The 19528-nt window shown below is 43.2% G+C and overlaps 1 protein-coding gene across 2 annotated transcripts in view; it reads right to left on the bottom strand.

Annotated features, from left to right (window-relative positions):
• The window catches only part of LOC140734524 (plastin-3-like), a 150219-nt gene that overhangs the window by 34067 nt on the left and 96624 nt on the right, over positions 1-19528 (bottom strand). For both annotated transcript variants that reach the window (XM_073058601.1, XM_073058602.1), the window contains one exon: positions 5948-6077. In XM_073058601.1, coding sequence (XP_072914702.1) covers positions 5948-6077 — 130 coding nt within the window. The remainder of the gene's footprint in view (positions 1-5947; positions 6078-19528) is intronic.

The following is a 19528-nucleotide window of genomic DNA, read 5'->3' as shown; positions in this document are numbered from 1 at the left end:
TCACAGAGGTCCAATGAAATTGTACGATAAATCAAGCGCACTTTCACAATTAAATTATTGTAAATCAGTCATTTGTACTTACCCTCATCAACATGGAAAACACTCGAAGCATTGTGCTGCCTACTTAGTTTAAACTATATTTGTTTTCTGTACTACATCGCGGGATGCTATGACGTCACACCCGGTTTCGCGGTGTCTTGTGGGAAAATGCCGGTTTGCGATAAACGGAAAGGAGGGGGGGAGCGCATTACGCGAGCGGCTTTGGATCTGAGCGAACTCTGCTTTTAAGTTAAAGGTGATCAATAACTTTTCCTGGTAGGCTGCAATATATATATTTTTTTACCAGTCGTTAGGAGATATTGGAATGTTGTTCAGTAAAGAAGTATACGCAACGTATATTTAAAAGTAGCCGCGTACGGGCACGGTTCGAAAAAAAGCATTTGCAATATGTATTTGTTTTTGTTACCATATGGATTTAATTAAAAGTTAAAAAAATCCTCACGTGTAATATCTTTCTGTGTAAATATCTCATATTACAACGTGGGACACCTGCGGCCGAAAATCCGGTGCGGCCTAAAATCCGATGCGGCCTTTACAATTAAAAAATTGATTTTATTTCTAAAATTAGAGCCAGCGGCTTTTAATCAGGTGCGCTCTGTAGTCCGGAATCTACGGTAAATGTCACTCCACTCTTTAAGGATGGAGGCAAAAGTCAGGAAATTATAGGCCATTTAGCCTGACTTCAGTGGTTGTCAAAATATTAAGAGTCCATTATTAAGGATAAGGTTTTGGAGTACTTGAAGGCACACAATAAAATAGGCCAATGTCAGATTGGAACTTAAAGGAAAAGCTTGGCTGAGAAATCTGTTAGAATCCTTGAGGAAATAACATGCAAAGCAGACAAAGAAGTGCCTTTGGATGTTGTTTTACTAGGATTTTCAGTAGGCAAATTTACAAGGTGCCACACATGAGGCTGCTAAACAAGATAATAGGCCATAGTATGACAGGAAAGATATAAGCACTGACAGAAGATTGGCAGGAGTCAGAGAGATGGAATAATAGGGGCCTTTTTTAGTTGGTTTCCAGTGACCTGTGGTGTTCTGCAGGGGTTGGGTGTTGGGACCGCTACTATTCAAGATTCAAGATTCAAAAACTTTATTGTCATTCTAACCATACATCAGCTCTGCAGGGCAAAATGAAATAGCGTTTCCCAGGAGCAGTGCAATCATAACATAACAAATGCAACACTAAATAATAAACATAACAATAAATAGTAAAAACACAACAGCCACATGTCAGTTAAAAACAAGTTGTAAGTGTCCAGTGCAAGTTAAAAGTGTCCAAAGAAGAGTCAGGTAGAGCAGCTATTTAGCAGTCTGACTGCCTGTGGGAGGAAGCTATTTAGTAGCCTTGTGGTTTTAGTTTTGATGCTCCTGTAACGTTAACCTGATGGCAGAAGAACAAACAGTTCATGGAGAGGGTGTGAGGGGACTTTAATGATGTATCGTGTCTTCTGGAGGCATTGACTCTGAAAGAGGTCTTGGACAGAAGGTAGGGAGACCCCAATAACCTTCTCTGCTCCCCTAACCACCCTCTGCAAGGCTTTTTTGTCGGCAGCACTGCAGCTGGAGTACCAGGTTGTGATGCAAAAGGTCAGCACACTCTCAACCACGCCTCTGTAGAATGTAGTTAAGATCTTAGTGGGGAGTGATGCTTGTTTAAGCTTACTTAGAAAGTGCAATCTCTGCTGGGTTCATTTCACAATCCCAGTGGTGTTCCTGGACCAGGTGAGATTGTCCGAGATCTGCACCCCAAGGAACTTGATGTTTTCCACTCTCTCCACTGTGGAGCCGCTGATGCTGAGGGGTGTGTGCTCAGGCTGAGACCGTCTGAAATCAACGATCATCTCATAGGTTTTGGTGACATTAAGCATCAAGTTGTTGTCACTGCACCAGCTCTCTGGGTATTTGACCTCCTCCCTGTACATTGTTTCATCATTTTTGCTGATGAGCCCCACCACTGTGGTATCATCAGCAAATTTAATGATTAGTTTCTCCTTGAATCTGGCTGCACAGTCATGTGTTAGCAGTGTAAACAGCAATGGGCTGAGCACACAGCCTTGTGGGGATCAAGTGCTCAGTGTGATGGAGTCAGAGATGTTCCTGCCAACACAGACTGACTGTGGTCTCTCTGTCAAGAAATCCAGAATCCAGCAACACATGGCAGTGTTAAGGCCAAGCAGCGACAGTTTCTCCACTAGTCTCTGCGGGATGATGGTATTGAACGCTGAACTGAAATCAATGTACAGGATTCTGGCCTAAGTGTCAGAGAGAACTGTGTGCAGTGTGGCGGCTATTGCGTCCTCCGTAGAGCGATTTGAACGATAAGCAAACTGTAGAGGATCCAGCGATGAGGGGAGGCTGGTTGTGATATAAGGCTTGACAAGCCGTTCAAAACATTTCATCACTATGGGGGTCAGGGCAACAGGACGGTAATCATTCAGACAGGCTACAACTGATTTCTTTGTTACAGGGATGGTTGTGGAGGTTTTGAAGCATCTGGGGACAATGGCTTGACTAAGGGAGATGTTGAAAATGTCTGTCAGGACATCTGCTAATACATCAGCACATTCATTGAGCACACGTCCAGGGATGTTGTCGGGACCTCCCGCTTTTCGTGGGTTGACCCACGAAAGGGTCCTCCATGTGTGCTCTGAATCAATGATTGGAGCCGGCTGGTCAGATGGTAAGAAGGGACTGGCTATCCCCCTTGCTGTAGTGTTTGATGCTTCAAAGCGTGCAAAGAAATTGTTAAGCCTGTTAGGAAGAGAGGCGTCGCTGTCATCAGTTTTCTGCCTGATCTTGTAGTCTGTCAGAGCTTGAATTGCCTGCCACATCCGTCTGGTGTCACCTGTGTCACAGAAGTGTCCATGTATTTTGCCCACGTAGGCTCTTTTTGCTTTCCTGATCCCTAGTGAAAGCGCAGACCTGGCTGAGCGAAGCGTACTCCTGACCCCGATCTGTAGGCTGTGTCACGGGCCTTCCGTAGCAAACGCACCTCTGTTGTCATCCATGGCTTTTTATAACCACGTGCGGTGAAGGTTTTCATCACGGTGACATCCTCCGTGCATTTGGCTATGTAGCTGATTACTGCCTCTGCATACTCCTCAATATCTGTATGGTCATCATAGGAGGCTGCTGTCTTGAATATGTCCCAGTCTGTGTGCAAAAAACAGTCTTGTAGTGCTGAGGCTGCTCCTTTTGGCCAGACCCTTATCTGCCTTTTCTCTGCTCTCACACGTTTAAGCAGTGGTTTATATGCTGGTGTTAACATGACAGATATGTGGTCAGAGTGGCCAAGATGGGGGCGGGGGGTTGCTTTGTATGCTTGTGGTGTGTTTGTGTTGTCTCCCCTGGTTTTGAAATCCACATATTGCAGGAATTTGGGGAACACAGTCTTTAAGCTGGTGTGATTAAAGTCCCCAGCAATCACCACAAAGCTGTCAGGATGTGTAGTCAGTAGCTCACTGATGGCTTCATGTAGGCCTCCCAGTGCTTCATTAGCATAAGTCTTAGCATTAGCACTGGGAGCATGATGGTGAATTCCCTCGGCAGATAGAACGGCCGGCATTTCACAATGAGAAATTCAGCCAGCGGTGAGCAGTGTTTAGCAGCTACTGTAGCGTTCACACACCAGTCTTTGTTTATATAAATACACAGACCTCCTCCTCGGCTCTTGCCGGACCTCTGTCCGCACGAAACGATGTCATTCCCTCTAGCTGTATTGCCGCGTCCGGTATGTTGTCACGGAGCCAGGATTCCGTTAAGACATACACACAGCAGTCTTTAAATTCCTTGCGTGTTTCTCTCAGCAGACGCAGCTCATCCAGCTTGCTGTCAATGGAGCGGACATTTGAGAGCAGGAGGGACGGTACCGCTGGCCTGGTGGGGTTAGCTTTTAGCCTGGCATGGATGCCGGCCCTCTTACCCCTCCTCTGTCTTCTCTCACAGCGCTTTCACTTCCTCCTCCCTCAGGAAGCAGCCGGCTTGGTAGCTGATAGTAGCCCGTAGCGGTGTAAACTGTCCATGTCATACCAGAACTCGTCAGTGTTTCCTGATGTTAACGAGCATATTTCGACTGTATGTTATGCGTCTAGGACAAACAGAACAAACACGAGATACACTCATCGCTCCATGAGGGGTCGCTGCATCCATGCATGACGCCATCTTTCGTCCATGTGCCATTCATGTTGCATGTCAATGATTTGGATGATGGAGTTGATGGTTTTGCGCCAAATTTGCAGATAATACAAAGATAGTTGGAGGGGTGGGTAGTGTTGAGGAAGCAGGGAGTCTGCAGAAGGACTTGGTCAGATTTAGGATAACAGGCAAAGAAGTGGCAGATGGAATGTAGTGTTGGGAAATGTACAGTGATGAACTTTGGTAGAAGGAATAAAGGTGCACATTATTTTCTAAACGGGTTGTGAATTCAGAAATTGGAGGTGCAGAGAGAATGGGGAGTCCTCATGCATCATTCCCTGAAAGATAAGGAAATCTTTTAGGGAATCCCTTAAAGGCTGAATACGTAATAAGGAAGGTAAGTGCAATGTTAGCGTTCATTTCAAGAGCGCTAGAATATAAAAGCAAGGGTATAATGCTGACGATTTACAAGGCATTGGGCACGCCACATTTGGAGTATTATGATCAATTTTGTGCCCTTTATCTAAGAAAGGCATTGGAGAGGGTCCAGAGGAGGTTCATGAGAATGATCCTGGGAATAATAGGGTTAACACGTGAGGAGTGTTTGCTAGCTCTGAACCTGTACTTGCTGGAGTTTAAAAGAAACATTTAAACCTACCAAATATTAATAGAGTGGATGTGGAGGGGACGTTTCCAACAGTGGGAGGATCTAGGATCAGAGGGCACAGCCTCAGACTAGGATGTCCCTTTAGAACAGAGATGAGAAATTTCTCTAGTTGGAAGGTGGTTAACCTGTGGAATTCATTGCTACAGACAGCTGCGAAGGCCAAGTTATTGGGTATGCTTAAAGCACAGATTGATAGGTTCTTGATTAGCAGGGATCTCAGAGTTTACAGGGGAAAGGGAGAATAGCATTTGAGAGGGAAAATAAATCAGCCATGTTGAAATGGCACAGGAGACTCAATGGGCCAAATGGCCTAATTCTGATTCTACATCTTATAGTCTTATGCAGTTGAAGCACAAAACTAGAAAATAGACAAACAAAATTCTGTTTTGAAAATACTTTTTTATATTTCTTTAAAATATCCCAAAACATTTGAACTCATTGCTCGGTGATACATGGGAATTCCCAACAATAGCTGAGAGATGAATGATCAGTTCACTGCTTTTGTTTGCAGGGGAGTAATGCTGGAGTGGATTTGGAGAAAGCTCCCTACGTTAAGGATTTGTTTAATATCTAATGAAAAGCTAATAGTTTCTACACTGCAGCAGTCTTTCAGTGCTGTAATGGAGCTTCTGCTTAGGTTAGAAGATCACACCAGACTCAAGCTTGATCCACAATTTTGTTTATCATGCATTAAATACCATTAAAATGAAATAAGATACTAATTAAACCCTGAGACACTTATTTCTAAAATATATGTTTACACAGAAAACACTCAACTGCAACAGCTGAAAACACATTGAGCCTAAGTAGTTAAAACATCATTATGTAGAAAGAATGAAGCACACAATAATTAATTTGTGCTGGTATAGTTCAATGTAACAAAAGGTGAGCTACAATGGAAGAAGAGTTGCATCAGGATGGCATGAATGCATGTTTCTCAGGGTTGTCATTACACAAGATTTAGATCACAAATGCATAAAGAAAGTTAAATGTAAATTATTTTAGCTCGTTTTCAGGATTGGGATCTAAATAAATAAAGGAGTCACTTACATATGTATATGGCAGCAATTTTTGAGGGTACCTGAGTAAGAATGCTGGGTTCCTTCACTGGACTGAACAGAAGTCCCACCAATGGCACAGATGCCTTCTCTCCTGTTGATGGCCATTCTGAATGTTTTAGCAACATCTCTGTTTTTCAGATCTTGAACAATCTATGAATTAAAGTGGTATATGGGAACATTTCAGTGTAAATAGTTAACATGAGGCACAATTTTGTGCTTAATTAGCTAAGCATCCAAATAATTGCTTCCCTATGGCATAAGTACAATAGTGCCATGGTGTGCTATTTAACATGCCACTTAATTATCAGTGTACCGTATTGTCAGGATAATTCCATCCCATTCAGCTGACTTAAGTTCAAATGATAACAAGTGAATCCTTTTCTACAGTGACAAATCCAAGATACAATTGTATTGCTTATGTTTTCTACATTCTCCTAGACAATTAAATGATATAGATCTATAAACTAGCTCATTTACAGTGCTTAACTGCTAGAAGAGATGTACACTTTAAGAAACAAGTTCCTCTCAAAAATTTTTCTGCATTTTATAATCCAACTGCATCCCTGAATCTTGAATAGATGTGCAACAAAACAAGACAATCAAGACTTGACCGAAATTACCTGACCAATATGGCCCTGAAATGGATGCAAAGCAAGTAACACATCTGAACTATAACAAATGAACAAAGTGAACTGGCATCTACGTATTGCCAACTCAGTTATCTGTGTGTTCCTGTGCGTTGACGCATTAACGAAAGCAGTGGTGCACAATAAACAGCCTGTGTTTATACAAGGGATTTGATGAAGTTAGTTTTGTGGCCAAAATGAGAAGACAAGCTGTTACTTTGAAGTTGTGTAACATAACCACATTAATGTGCTTTCATTACCTTCAGTGGTAGCCATGTTCATAATTTATCTGTTATAATCAGAAAAAAATAATAAATCACATCATACAGAAATGTTAAACCTGGGTACAAATACAATCGAATAGACATTTCCCAAAATTCAGAATGTTATTAATAGCATCATCAATTAAAATGAGAGCTATATTTTTGATTTTTTAGTAATCTCAGTTGGTTTACATAAAATATAGATAATCTTTTAACCTCTACACAATCTAACAAAGGAAACCAAAGTCATAGGAACTGACTGACCACATGACATCTTGATGAGTCATCAAACTAATAAGTACATGTTTACTGCCTCTTCAACCACTGACTTAACTTCCTACATCATTTCCATCCCTTGGTTGACAAGGGACATGACTAGCTTGGACAGTAGATCAAATTCTATGCAAACTATACGTTGCTCTTAGATGCAAGTCTGTGCATCTCCCTCTACAACTGGAGAATTAACTTCATCATCATCAGACCTCTGTCAGTGAGGAATGGTAACAGCAGCTCCACCCCACCTACCACCAACAAAGATGCATCTCTGGGCTGCTCTACTCTCTATGCAGATGTATCAGTGTGGCTAATCACAGCTCCAACACCATCTTTAAATTTGCTAATGACACTACTGACACACTAACAAACTTCTACAATGTACTGTTGAAAATATCCTGATCATGTTCTGATATGGCAATTCAAATGTGCAAGAACATAAATAGCTGCAGAGTGTCATGCAATATATCATGGGCATATCCCTCCCTGCTATTGCTAGTATCTACAGGAGGTAATGTCTCAAGTAGGCAACATGCATCAGAGACCACTTCCCACCTAGTCTATGCCATATTTAGCTACCATCAGGCAGAAGAAACTTAAGCCTGAATTCCCACATATCCAGCTTCAAGAATACCTACCTCCCTTTCAACCATCTGGTTTATGATCCATCTGGCAAAACTAATCACTAATGCTATTATCACAATAGTATTGAGGCCTCTGTTGGTCAAGGATGACCATGGATATTGTACCCTAGCTGTTTAGATACGCAAGCCTGAGCAGTACGACATTGGTAGCAAGCTGTTGCCCATGTAGCAAGCTACCCCTTCTCCACGCATCTGATGAACCTAAAGGACTGGCAGAGACCGATACAGTTTGGTACCAGCAGTGCTGCAGGAGTTGCCAGTCGGCACTGAACTCAATGTAGGACTGTCTTAGGGATTCCAGCTCCATAATTTTCCCTTGGGGTTTACTTCCGAAGCCTTCCCCATGAGTGGGTATACCTGCAAGGTAGTGAAGGTTTGAGGTCAGAGATTTCCTTCTCCTAGATGAGCTGCCAACCATGGCTGATGAGCCCCATCTGCCCGAAGTGACCGGTTTTAACCAGTTACCAGTAACCTGCCTTTGTCCCTTTTGCTGTTAGTAGAACTGGTTCCGCTGGGCTTAGCAGCTAAGCCCCATGTGAAGGCCAGAAGCTGGAATTGATTGTCAGTGGCTATTTGAGGTGCACACTGTTGGGAGCATTTAATTGGTAGTGGGAGCTTGTCCCCATTACCACCCCAGCTATAACAACCGTAACAATATTATGACCACTTTATATTAAAATAAACTTCTTTTCCTTTGTTCTAATTGTGGCCTTTCTTGTACAAATTGTGTTAAATTCATGTTTAATTGGTACGTTTCTTGTGAATGCTAATTATACAAAGCTATGTGACTGTAAACTGTGATGCTGGTGTAATACATTTTTCATTGCACTTGTGCATGTGACAATTAACTCAAAAAAATTTGAACTACATTTTCCCCATTCCTGATATCCAACTATCAGGAAATTCAGGATTCTTGCATACTTCCAACCTTACTGGTTCATCACTAGTGGTTTTCTGGTTGCATCCCATTATTAATTTCTACAAGAAGTCCAATAACAGAGAAAAAACTAGCTGAATTCCTCAGTCGTTACCATGAGGAATTTGTATGCTGAAACTGCTCTGTGTTAGACCTGGCACAGGAACAGTTAGGTCCATTCATTTGGTTGACCATGAGAGGAATGGCTGTGAGGAAAAGATTTGTTTTAATAACTTGGACTCACTTTACTAATTATATATTTACTTAAAAATTTAAGGGTTATCTAACTAACCATGTTAGTGCTATTCAGGTTAAGGAAATTCATCCTTACAGAATTCAAAAAAATCATCACCTAAAAATTTGAGATACAGAATAAAATTCATTCTCACTGAATTTATGTGAGGAAAAGATATACAAACCAAGTTTTTTTTTCAGTTCATCCTTCTTGGCACATGCATAAATAATGTTACAGAAAATCATGATGGGGGTCTGTCTTCATGGAACACAATGCCCCCCCCCCCCACCAAATAATGTAAATGTCTCTGCTTATTATTGGTTGATTGGATTTTAGTTCTTTAATGCTTATGAATTTAGGAACATTCATGTGCAATCAAATTCCTTGATAGCTGGTAAAGCTGACAGGTGACTTGCTGCTTATCGGGCAAATTTGTTATAGCCCGCTCAGATGATAGCTTTATGTTTTACTAATGTTGATCCTTGCCAAATTGGATAGTTATGGAAGTTGATATCAGAATATCCAAAGTGCAAGCACATATTTGACCCATATACCAGAAGTACTGATAGCTTGTCAATGTGATTAGCTTTAGCACAATCAAATGAGCTTATCAGTGAAACAATACACTTCATATAGCAAATCCTATGTCAAAGCCACAGCTTACTAACAGTAATTCCAAATTTCTTAATGGACTTCAAAAGGTTGCCCTAAACTACTCTAGCAACAGTAGAATGACTTTGAAAATAGAGGCAATCTATTAACATAAGAAGAATAGCTCAAGAGTTGGGAAGTACTCTAATTGAATGTGACCTGTGGTCTTCCATGTGTGGTTGTACTAGGTTACTATACTTATATGACAAAGCCAACAAAAAGGCAGGTATAACTGGGACCCATGCCGGTGCCATGGCTACACCTTTGGTTTGGAGGAAGTGGGAGGAGCCAAAGGAGAAATTATTGAGAGTAAGAACTAAATCAGCTAGACGGAGGAGTGGTGGTAGAGGGGAATTGGACCCAGTTATGCCTGCCTTTTTGTTGGCTTTGTGGAACAGTCCATGTTCCAAGTCTATACGGGTATCCATCCCCCTCTTTTCCTTCGCTACATCGACGACTGCATTGGCGCTGCCTCCTGCACACATGCTGAGCTCATTGACTTCATTAACTTTGCCTCCAACTTTCACCCTGCCCTCAAATTTACCTGGTCCATTTCCGACACCTCCCTCCCCTTTCTTGATCTTTCTGTCTCCATCTCTGGAGACGGCTTATCTACTGATATCTACTATAAGCCTACAGACTCTCATAGCTACCTGGAGTATTCCTCTTCCCACCCTGTCTCTTGCAAAAATGCTATCCCCTTCTCACAATTCCTCCGTCTCCGCCGCATCTGCTCTCAGGATGAGGCTTTTCATTCCAGGACGAAGGAGATATCTTTCTTTTTTAAACAAAGGGGCTTCCCTTCTTCCACCATCAACTCTGCTCTCAAACGCATCTCTCCCATTTCCCACACATCTGCCCTCACCCCATCCACCCACCACCCTACTCGGGATAGGGTTCCCCTCGTCGTCACCTACCAGCCCACCAGCCTCCGGATTCAATGTATAATTCTCTGTAACTTCCGCCATCCCCAACGGGATCCCACTACCAAGCACATCTTTCCCTCCCCCCCCCTTCTGCTTTCTGCAGGGATCGCTCCCTATGCGACTCCCTTGTCCATTCATTCCCCCCTAATCTCCCTCCTGGCACTTATACTTGTAAGCGGAACAAGTGCTACACCTGCCCTTACACTTCCTCCCTCACCACCATTCAGGGCCCCAGACAGTCCTTCCAGGTGAGGCGACACTTCACCTGTGAGTCGGCTGGTGTGGTATACTGCGTCCGGTGCTCCCGGTGTGGCCTTTTATATATTGGTGAGACCCGACGCAGACTGGGAGACCGTTTCGCTGAACACCTACGCTCTGTCCAACAGAGAAAGCAGGATCTCCCAGTGGCCACACATTTTAATTCCATGTCCCATTCCCATTCTGATTATGTCTATCCATGGCCTCTACTGTCAAGATGAAGACACACTCAGGTTGGAGGAACAACACCTTATACCGGCTAGGTAGCCTCCAACCTGATTGCATGAACATTGACATCTCTAACTTCTGTTAATGCCCCTCCCCTTCTTACCCCATCCCTGATATATTTAGTTTTTTCCTCTCTCTCTGCCCATCACTCTGCCTGTTCTCCATCTCCCTCTGGTGCTCCCCTCCCCCTTTCTTTCTCCCTAGGCCTCCCGTCCCATGATCCTTTCCCTTCTCTAGCTCTGTATCCCTTTTCCCAATCACCTGTCTGGCTCTCAGCTTCACCCCACCTCCTCCGGTCTTCTCCTATCATTTTGCATTTTCCTCTCCCCCTCCTACTTTCAAATCTCTTACTATCTTTCCTTTCAGTTAGTCCTGACGAAGGGTCTCAGCCCGAAACGTCAACAGTGCTTCTCCCTATAGATGCTGTCTGGCCTGCTGCATTCCACCAGCATTTTGTGTGTGTTGCTTGAATTTCCAGCATCTGCAGATTTCCTCGTGTTTAACCACTATGTAATAAACTGGTTCCCCTTCAATCTTTCTTCTTTCACATTAAACCTATGCCCTCTTAAGAATTTCCTACACTAGGAAAAAGACTTATCATTCACCTTAAGTGCCCCTCAAGATTTTACATACTTCAATAACTTCACCCCTTAGTCTCCTACCCTCCAGAGTAAATAGCCCTACCCACTTATGTCCCAGCAACATCCCTGTGAATCTTTCCTTTTCCATTTCCAGATTAAGGACTTCCTCCTATAGCTGAGCAACCAGAACCAAGCACAATACTCCAGGTGCGCTCTTTCAAGTGTCATGTGAAACTGTAACCCAATATCTCAACCTCTATGTTCACTGCCCTGACCGATGGAGGCCAGCAAGCCAATAGCGTTTGTCATCACCTTGCCTTTATGTGTTGCCACTTAAAAGAAGTGACATTTACAGAATAAACACAGAAACTTCTAATCTGAAGCTGCACGTTCCAAAAATGTGCCAAATGCAAGGATTGCACTACCATAATACTCTTTCAAAAACAGTGTAAAAAACTCTGCTTAAATTTAGACCACCACTCAGAAATAACATTAAAAATGGACAAATGAACAGTCTGTACAGCAACTTTATTCCAATATTGCACTAGAACTCAAAGTTGAAGTAAAAATTTATGTTATTATTATTTTTATACATATGTATTACCATATACTACTTTGAGATTAATTTTCAGAATCAGGTTTATTATCACCAGCATGTGACGTGAAATTTGTTAACTTAGCAGCAGCAGTTCAATGCAATACATAATGTAGCAGAGAGCAAAAAAATTAAAACATAATAATAAATAAACAAGTAAATCAATTACGTATATTGAATAGATAAAAAATGTGCAAAAATTGTATATTGAATGTCCATTTAGGAATCGGATGGCAGAGGGGGAAGAAGCTGTTCCTGAATCACTACGTGTGTGCCTTCAGGCTTCTGTACTTCCTACCTGATGGTAACAGTGAGAAAAGGGCATGCCCTGGGTGCTGGAGGTCTTTCATAATAGACGCTACCTTTCTGAGACACCGCTCCCCAAAGATGTCCTGGGTACTTTGTAGGCTAGTACTCAAGGTGGAACTGACAAGCTTTACAACCTCCTCCAGCTTCTTCCAGTCCTGTGCAGTAGCCCCTCCATACCAGACAGTGATGCAGCCTGTCAAAATGCTCTCTATGGTACAACTATAGAAGTTTTTGAGTATATTTGTTGACATGCCAAATTTCTTCAAACTCCTAATAAAGTATAGCTGCTGTTTTTATAACTACATCAATATGTTGGGACCAGGTTATATACTCAGAGATCTTGACACTGAGGAACTTGAAGCTGCTCACTCTCTCCACTTCTGATCCCTCTATGAGGATTGGGATGTGTTCCTTCGTCTTATCCTTCCTGAAGTCCACAATCAGCTCTTTTGTCTTACTGACACTGAATGCCAGGTTGTTGCTGCGGCACCGTTCCACTGGTTGGCACATCTCACTTCTGTATGCCCTCTTGTCACCACCTGAGATTCTATCAACAATGGTTATATCGTCAGCAATGTGTATATAGAAAGTAGAGCAGTGGGCTAAGCACACACCCCTGAGCTGTGCCAGTGTTGATCGTCAGCGAGGAGGATATGTTATTACCAATCTGCACAGACTCTGGTCTTCTGGTTAGCAAGTCGAGGATCTAATTGCAGTGGGAGTTACAGAGGCCCAGGTTCTGCAACTTCTCAATCAGGATTGTGGGAATGATGGTATTAAATGCTGAGCTATAGTCAATGAACAGCATCTTGACATAGGTGTTTGTGTTGTCTAGGTGGTCTAAAGACATGTGAAGAGCCATTGAGATGGCGTCTGCCGTTGACCTACTGTGGCAATAGGCAAATTGCAATAGGTCCAGGTCCTTGCTGAGGCAGGAGTTCAGAATAGTCGTGACCAACCTCTCAAAGGATTTCATCACTGTCGACATGAGTGATACCGGACAATAATCATTAAGGCAGCCCACATTATTCTTCTTAGGCACTGGTATAATTGTTGCCTTTTTGAAGCAAGTGGGAACTTCTGCCTGTAGCAGTGAGGGGTTGAAAATGTCCCCGAATACTCCAGCTAGTTGGTTGGCACAGGTTTTCAGAGCCTTACCAGGAGCTCCATCGGAACCTTTCGCCTGGCGAGGGTTCATTCTCTTTAAAGACAGTCTAACATCGGCCTCTGAGACAGAGATCACAGGGTCATCAGGTGCAGCAGGGATCTTCACAGCTGTAGTTTTGTTCTCCCTTTCAAAGCATGCATAGAAGGCGTTGAATTCATCTGGTAGTGAAGCATCGCAGCCATTCATACTATTGGGTTTCGCTTTGTAGGAAGTAATGTCTTGCAGATCCTGCCAGAGTTGCACATATTTACAGGAAAATAAAGAAATACACCAATAGAATTTACAAAAAAAACTATACAGACTGACAAAAAACCGATGTGAAAAAGACGACAAATTGTGCAAATAAATAAAATACCCAGAACATCAGTTGTAACAAGTCCTTGAAAGCGAGCCTGCAGTTGTAGAATCAATTTAGAAATGTGGTGAGTGAAGTTATCCACATCAGAGCAGAAGTATGATGGTTGTAGGGTAATAACTGTTCCTGAACCTGGTGGCGTAGGGCTTAAGACTTCTGTATCTCCTGCCGAATTGAGGTGGCAAGAAGAGAGCATGACCTGGAATGTTAGAGTACTGGATGATGGATGCTGATTTCTTGTTGCAGCACTCCATGCAAATATGCTCAATGGTGGAGAGGGTTTTGCCTGTGATGGACTGGGCTGCATCCACCACTTTCTGTAGCCTTTTCCATTTTTGGCTATTAGTGTTTCCATACCAGACTGTGATGCAACATCATTGTGTGGTTTGGAGCCGCCACCAAGCAGGATAGAACCAGACTACAGCGCACAGTGAGGACTGCCGAGCGCATTATTGGAGCCTCCCTGCCCTCTATTGTGGACCTGTACTCTTCCAGGTTGAAGAAGAGGGCGGGGAACATCATAAAGGACTCCTCCCATCCTGCGCACAGACTGTTTGATCTGCTTCCGTCTGGTAGGCGCTTCAGATCCCTCCAGACTAAGACTAATAGGCACTGGAGAAATTTTTTCCCTACTGCGGTCACTTTGCTGAACAGTTAACTGCCGATTAACTGTCGGCTAACTATTACTTGGATTGCACTACCTGTATGTATAATCTATATTTTCATTTATATTTATCATTATTACTGTTATGAGCAGAGAGACAACATCTGCCGGAAGTAAATTCCTTGTATGTGTATAGGTACTTGGCGATTAAAGTCTGATTCTGATACACTCCACTGTTCATCTAATCGATGCAAACTTCTAAGTGGAAGCATCATCATGTGATAGCACTTACGAGCTGGTCCCAGGGCAGGTCCTCTGATATGATGATACCTTGGAATTTAAAGCTACTGACATCTTCCACCTCTGCTCCCTAAAGGAGGACTCCCTCATGGACTGCCAGCTTCTTCCTGTAATTGATAACCAGTTTTGCTGACTGAGTGGCATCACTCAACCAGATTTTCAATCTCTCATATTCATCACCACCTTTGACTCAGCCAACAGCAGTGGAGTTGTCAGCAAACGTAAATACAGTATTGGAGCTGTACTTAGCCACACAGTCATAGGTATAATGCCAGTAAATAGGAGGCTAAGCACACACCCTGTGGTTCACCTGTGCTGACGGTGAGCGTGGAGATGTTATTGCCAATCTGTACTGACTAGGGCTGTCAGTCGGATCCAGTTGCAGAGAGGTACAGTTCTTGGAGTGATGAGTTGAGGGTGTGATAGTGTTGAATGCTGAGTTGTAATCAATGAAGAGTATCCTGATAATATGCATCTTCATTGTCCATGTGTTGCAGAGCTGAGTGAAGAGCCAATGAAGTAGCATCTGCTGTTGACCTGTTGTGACAGTAGGCATATTAGAGTGAATCCAGGTCACTCCTCAGGCGGGAGTTGATATGCTTCATGACCAACCTCTCAAAGCATTTCATTACAGTTGATGTATGTCAGGGGTTCCCAACCTTTTGTATGCCATAGAGCCTTACCTGGGGGGTAATCGAAGGGTCTGTTGACCCCAGGCTGGGAACCCCTGATGCAAGTGCTACTGGTTGATAGTCATCGAGGCAGTTTCCAACCAGTTGACTGACACAGGTCTTCAGTACTCAGCCAGGTACGCCATCTGGGCTAGATGCTTTTTGTGAATTTGCCCTCCTGAAGGGTGCTTGCTCTCATGTCAGCTTCATTGACAGAGATCACAGGGGCATCAGGGTGTGTGGGAATTCTTGAAGGTGTCTCCATTCTCAGTTGGTTAAAGCACAGAAAGCATACAAAATCTTGTGTTTCATCTTATCAATGCAAATGTTCCCACAATGCAAACAAAACAATCTTGCTGATATGAGAGCTTGATTTCAAAAGAAACAGTTTGAAAAAACCCATTTCTGGTCCGATGGTCTAGCCTTTACTCAACATAGACTGGAAGAATACTTGATATCAAGATATGAACTAGAATGGCCAGCTGAGGATGCCACCCAGCCTGAAATCCCAATTAGAAGGAAAAGGAAGTAACAAAATTTCCTTCATTTGTAAGCTATTAGTGCAAAAACATGAGCCAGGACGTGTGGGAAATTCATGCTAAATGTTTTTCTGCTGCACAGTTGTTAAAACGCATGTAGGAACAATGCAACTTGCAGAGACATAGAAAGCTATGTACTCTGCTGTCTACAATACTATAATCTGAGGCGTTTCTAATCATTCTTTAGTAGCGAGTACTGCAGTGTGTTTTAAAACACTTACAAGGCAAATTTTAGCTTATGTTAAAATAATGTTCACTCCTCCTCCCCTCCAATCCCCATCACAAGAAGCTTCTAACACCAAGTGAAGGCCAAGATACCTGAAGTCTTGCTTACATTTTTGAAAAAATGATAGAGCAACATGCCAATAAATATATTCCCGATTGAATAGTGCTTTTAATGACCAATTAATACATTATTGCTAATCTATCAATTCACCAATGACACCATTTTTGCTGGCAGAATCACGGGGCAAAACAGGAACTAGACGGATCAGTCTGTAGAGTGGTGTTGCAATAACAACCTTGCACTCAACATCAGCAAGGCTGTGGAATTATCTGGGGACCAGGAAGGGGAAGTCAAAGAACACACACCAGACCTCACTGGACTGGAATGGGTGAGCAGCTTCAATTACCTGCGTGTCATCATCTCAGAGGATCTATCCTGGGCCCACACATTAAGGCAATCACAAAGAAAGCAATCCAGCAGCTAGTGTGGAAGTTATGGTAAGATACGGGTTAAAGATACCGTTCAAACAAGGATAACTGTGGTGGTGTGTTGTCAAACCCAGCCAAGTGAGACTGCCGGAACCAACCTTGCCCACTACAGACAGATAAGCGGGGGTGACTACAGCAATGTGCACTCAAGGCAGACAAGTGAGGTCTCTGTACTGAGACTTTTCCAGAAAGGCCTTGCGTTCTGCAGGCTGAAATCAGAACGAGAGACTGTTTGTTGAGACACAGCATGAAGCTTTAAAGGAGCTCAGTTGCTTTCAGCTTTCTTTCTACAGGCTGGAATCAACATGAGAAAACATTTGTTGGTGAAGCAGACGAGAGTTAAAAAAAAATTAAAAGTTTAAAAAAGAAACAGGTAGCAGGGTGACTGACAGGAAAGGGAAAGGGATAGTCAGCCATGCAGAGTACCCCTGTGGCCGCTGTCCACAATAATAAGTAAACTGCTTTGGATACTGTTGGTGGGGGGTGGGTGGAACCTACCAGAGGGAAGCTGCAGTGACCAGGTCTCTGGCATTAAAGAGAAGGGAGGGGCTGTAGGGGAAGAAGTGGTAGGGGATTCCATAATTAGAGCTGAAAGATGATTCTGTGGATTTGAGACACCCGGATGGTATACTGCCTCCCAGGTGCCAGGGTCAGGAATATATCTGATTGGGTCCACAACAAGTAGGAGGATGAACAGCTGGAAGCCGTGGACATAATGATACCAACGACACAAGTAGGAAGAGAGATGGGGCCCTGAGAGAGAATGTAAGGAGTTAGGTAGAAAGATGAAAAGCAGGACCTGCAGTGTGGTAACCTCTGGATTGCTGCCTACGCAACGTGCCATTGAGGGTAAGAATACAATGGTTTGGCATGGCTGAGACATTGGTGCAAGGGGCCGGGCTTCAGATTTTTGGATCAAAGGATGGGTTACACCTGAACCCGAGGGGGACCAATATCCTAAAGAGCAAGTTTGTTAGAGCTGCTGGGAAGGGTTTAAACTAATTTGGCAGGGAAGTGGGAACCAGAGCGAAAAGGTTGAGGATGGGTCAGTTAACGCTGAACTAGATGCTGTGTGTAATGAGGCTGTGAGGAACGAAAGACAGATGATAGAGTAAAACTGCAGTCAGTAGGACCAGTTAAAATGTAATAGGGGCCAAATTAAAATGGATGATGAATACAGGACTGAAGGTTTCAATGCACACAGAATACAGAAGTAGATGATCTTGAGGCGCAATTCGAGATTGGCAGGTATGATGTTGCAGGCATTTCTGAACCATGGCTGAAAGAAGATCATAGTTGGGAGCTCAACATCCAAGGATACACATTGTATCAAAAGGACAGGCAGTTAGGCAAAGGTGGTGGGGTGGCTCTATTGGTTACAAATTGAGATCAAGTCCTTGGAAACAGGTGACATAGGACCAGAAGGTGTAGAATTCTTGTGGGTAGAGTTAACAAACTGCAGGGGTAAAAATACCCTGATGAAAGCTATATACAGGCCTCTGAGCAGTAGCCAAGTGTGTGATATAAATTATTATGGGAGACAGAAATGACACGTACCGTAAAAAGTGAAAAGTTGTGATAATTATGGAGGATTCCAATATGCAGGTAGATTGGGAAAATCTGGTTGGTACTGGATCCCAAGAGAAGGAATTTGTAGAATACCCACGAGATGGCCTTTTAGAGCAACTTACGGTTGAGCCCAACTGTGGAATGGTAATTCTGGATTGGGTATTGTGCAATGACCCAGATTTGATTATGCAGCTCAAGGTAAACAAATCCTTAGGAGCCAATGATCATACTACGATAGAATTCACCCTGCAGCTTGAAAAGGTGAAGATAAAAATCAAACGTATCAGTATTACAGTACATTAAAAGCAGGGAGCTGGCCAAAGTTGCTTGGAAGGGGATGCTAGCAGGGGTGACAGCAGACAGCCATGGTTGGTGTCTCTGGGAGAAATTCAGAAGGCATGGAAAGATGCATCCCAAAGATGAAATATTCTAAAGGGAGGATGAGGCACATGTGACTGACAAGGGAAGTCAAATACAGCCCAAAAGTAAAAGAGAGGGTATATATCATAAATTAGTGGGAAGCTTTTCCAAACCAACAGAAGACAAAAAAAAGCCATAAGGAGAGAAAAGATGAAACATGAAAGCAAGCTGGCCAATAATATAAAAGAGGATGCAAGAAGTTTTTTAAAGGTAAATAGAGAGTAAAAGAGAGATGGCAGCAGATATCGGGGCCCAGTGGTGCTGCCAACATTGCTGCCTCTCTCCCAGATGAACTAAATCTTTTACGCTTGGTTCAATGTCGCTAACACTGAGCCCCTGAGGCAACCTGCACCTTGGTCATCTTTGAGGCTGAGGTATGCAGGTGTTTTCATCCAGTGGACAGTTGCAAAACCGAGGGACTGGATGGCATCCCAGGACGGGTACTCAGAATGTGCGCGGCACAACTGGCAGGTGTGTTTACGCACATTTCTAAACTCTCCCTCTCCCGGTGTAGAGTGCTCTCCTGCTTCAAAACATCCACCATTGTCCCTGTACCTAAAAAGACCAAGGTAACATGTTGGAATGACTGGCGTCCTGCCACTTTCACCTCAATAATAAGCAAATGCTTTGCGAGGCTGGTCAAGGATTACATGAGCAGTATGCTGCCACCCGCAGTGGACCCTCTACAATTCGCATACCAACAAAACTGATTGACAGATGATGCAATAGCCACCGCTCTACACACCTTCCTTACAC

Source organism: Hemitrygon akajei, chromosome 10, assembly GCF_048418815.1.
Source record: "Hemitrygon akajei chromosome 10, sHemAka1.3, whole genome shotgun sequence".
Classification (NCBI taxonomy): Eukaryota; Metazoa; Chordata; class Chondrichthyes; order Myliobatiformes; family Dasyatidae; genus Hemitrygon; species Hemitrygon akajei.
This window is presented reverse-complemented; position numbering and strand designations above follow the sequence as displayed.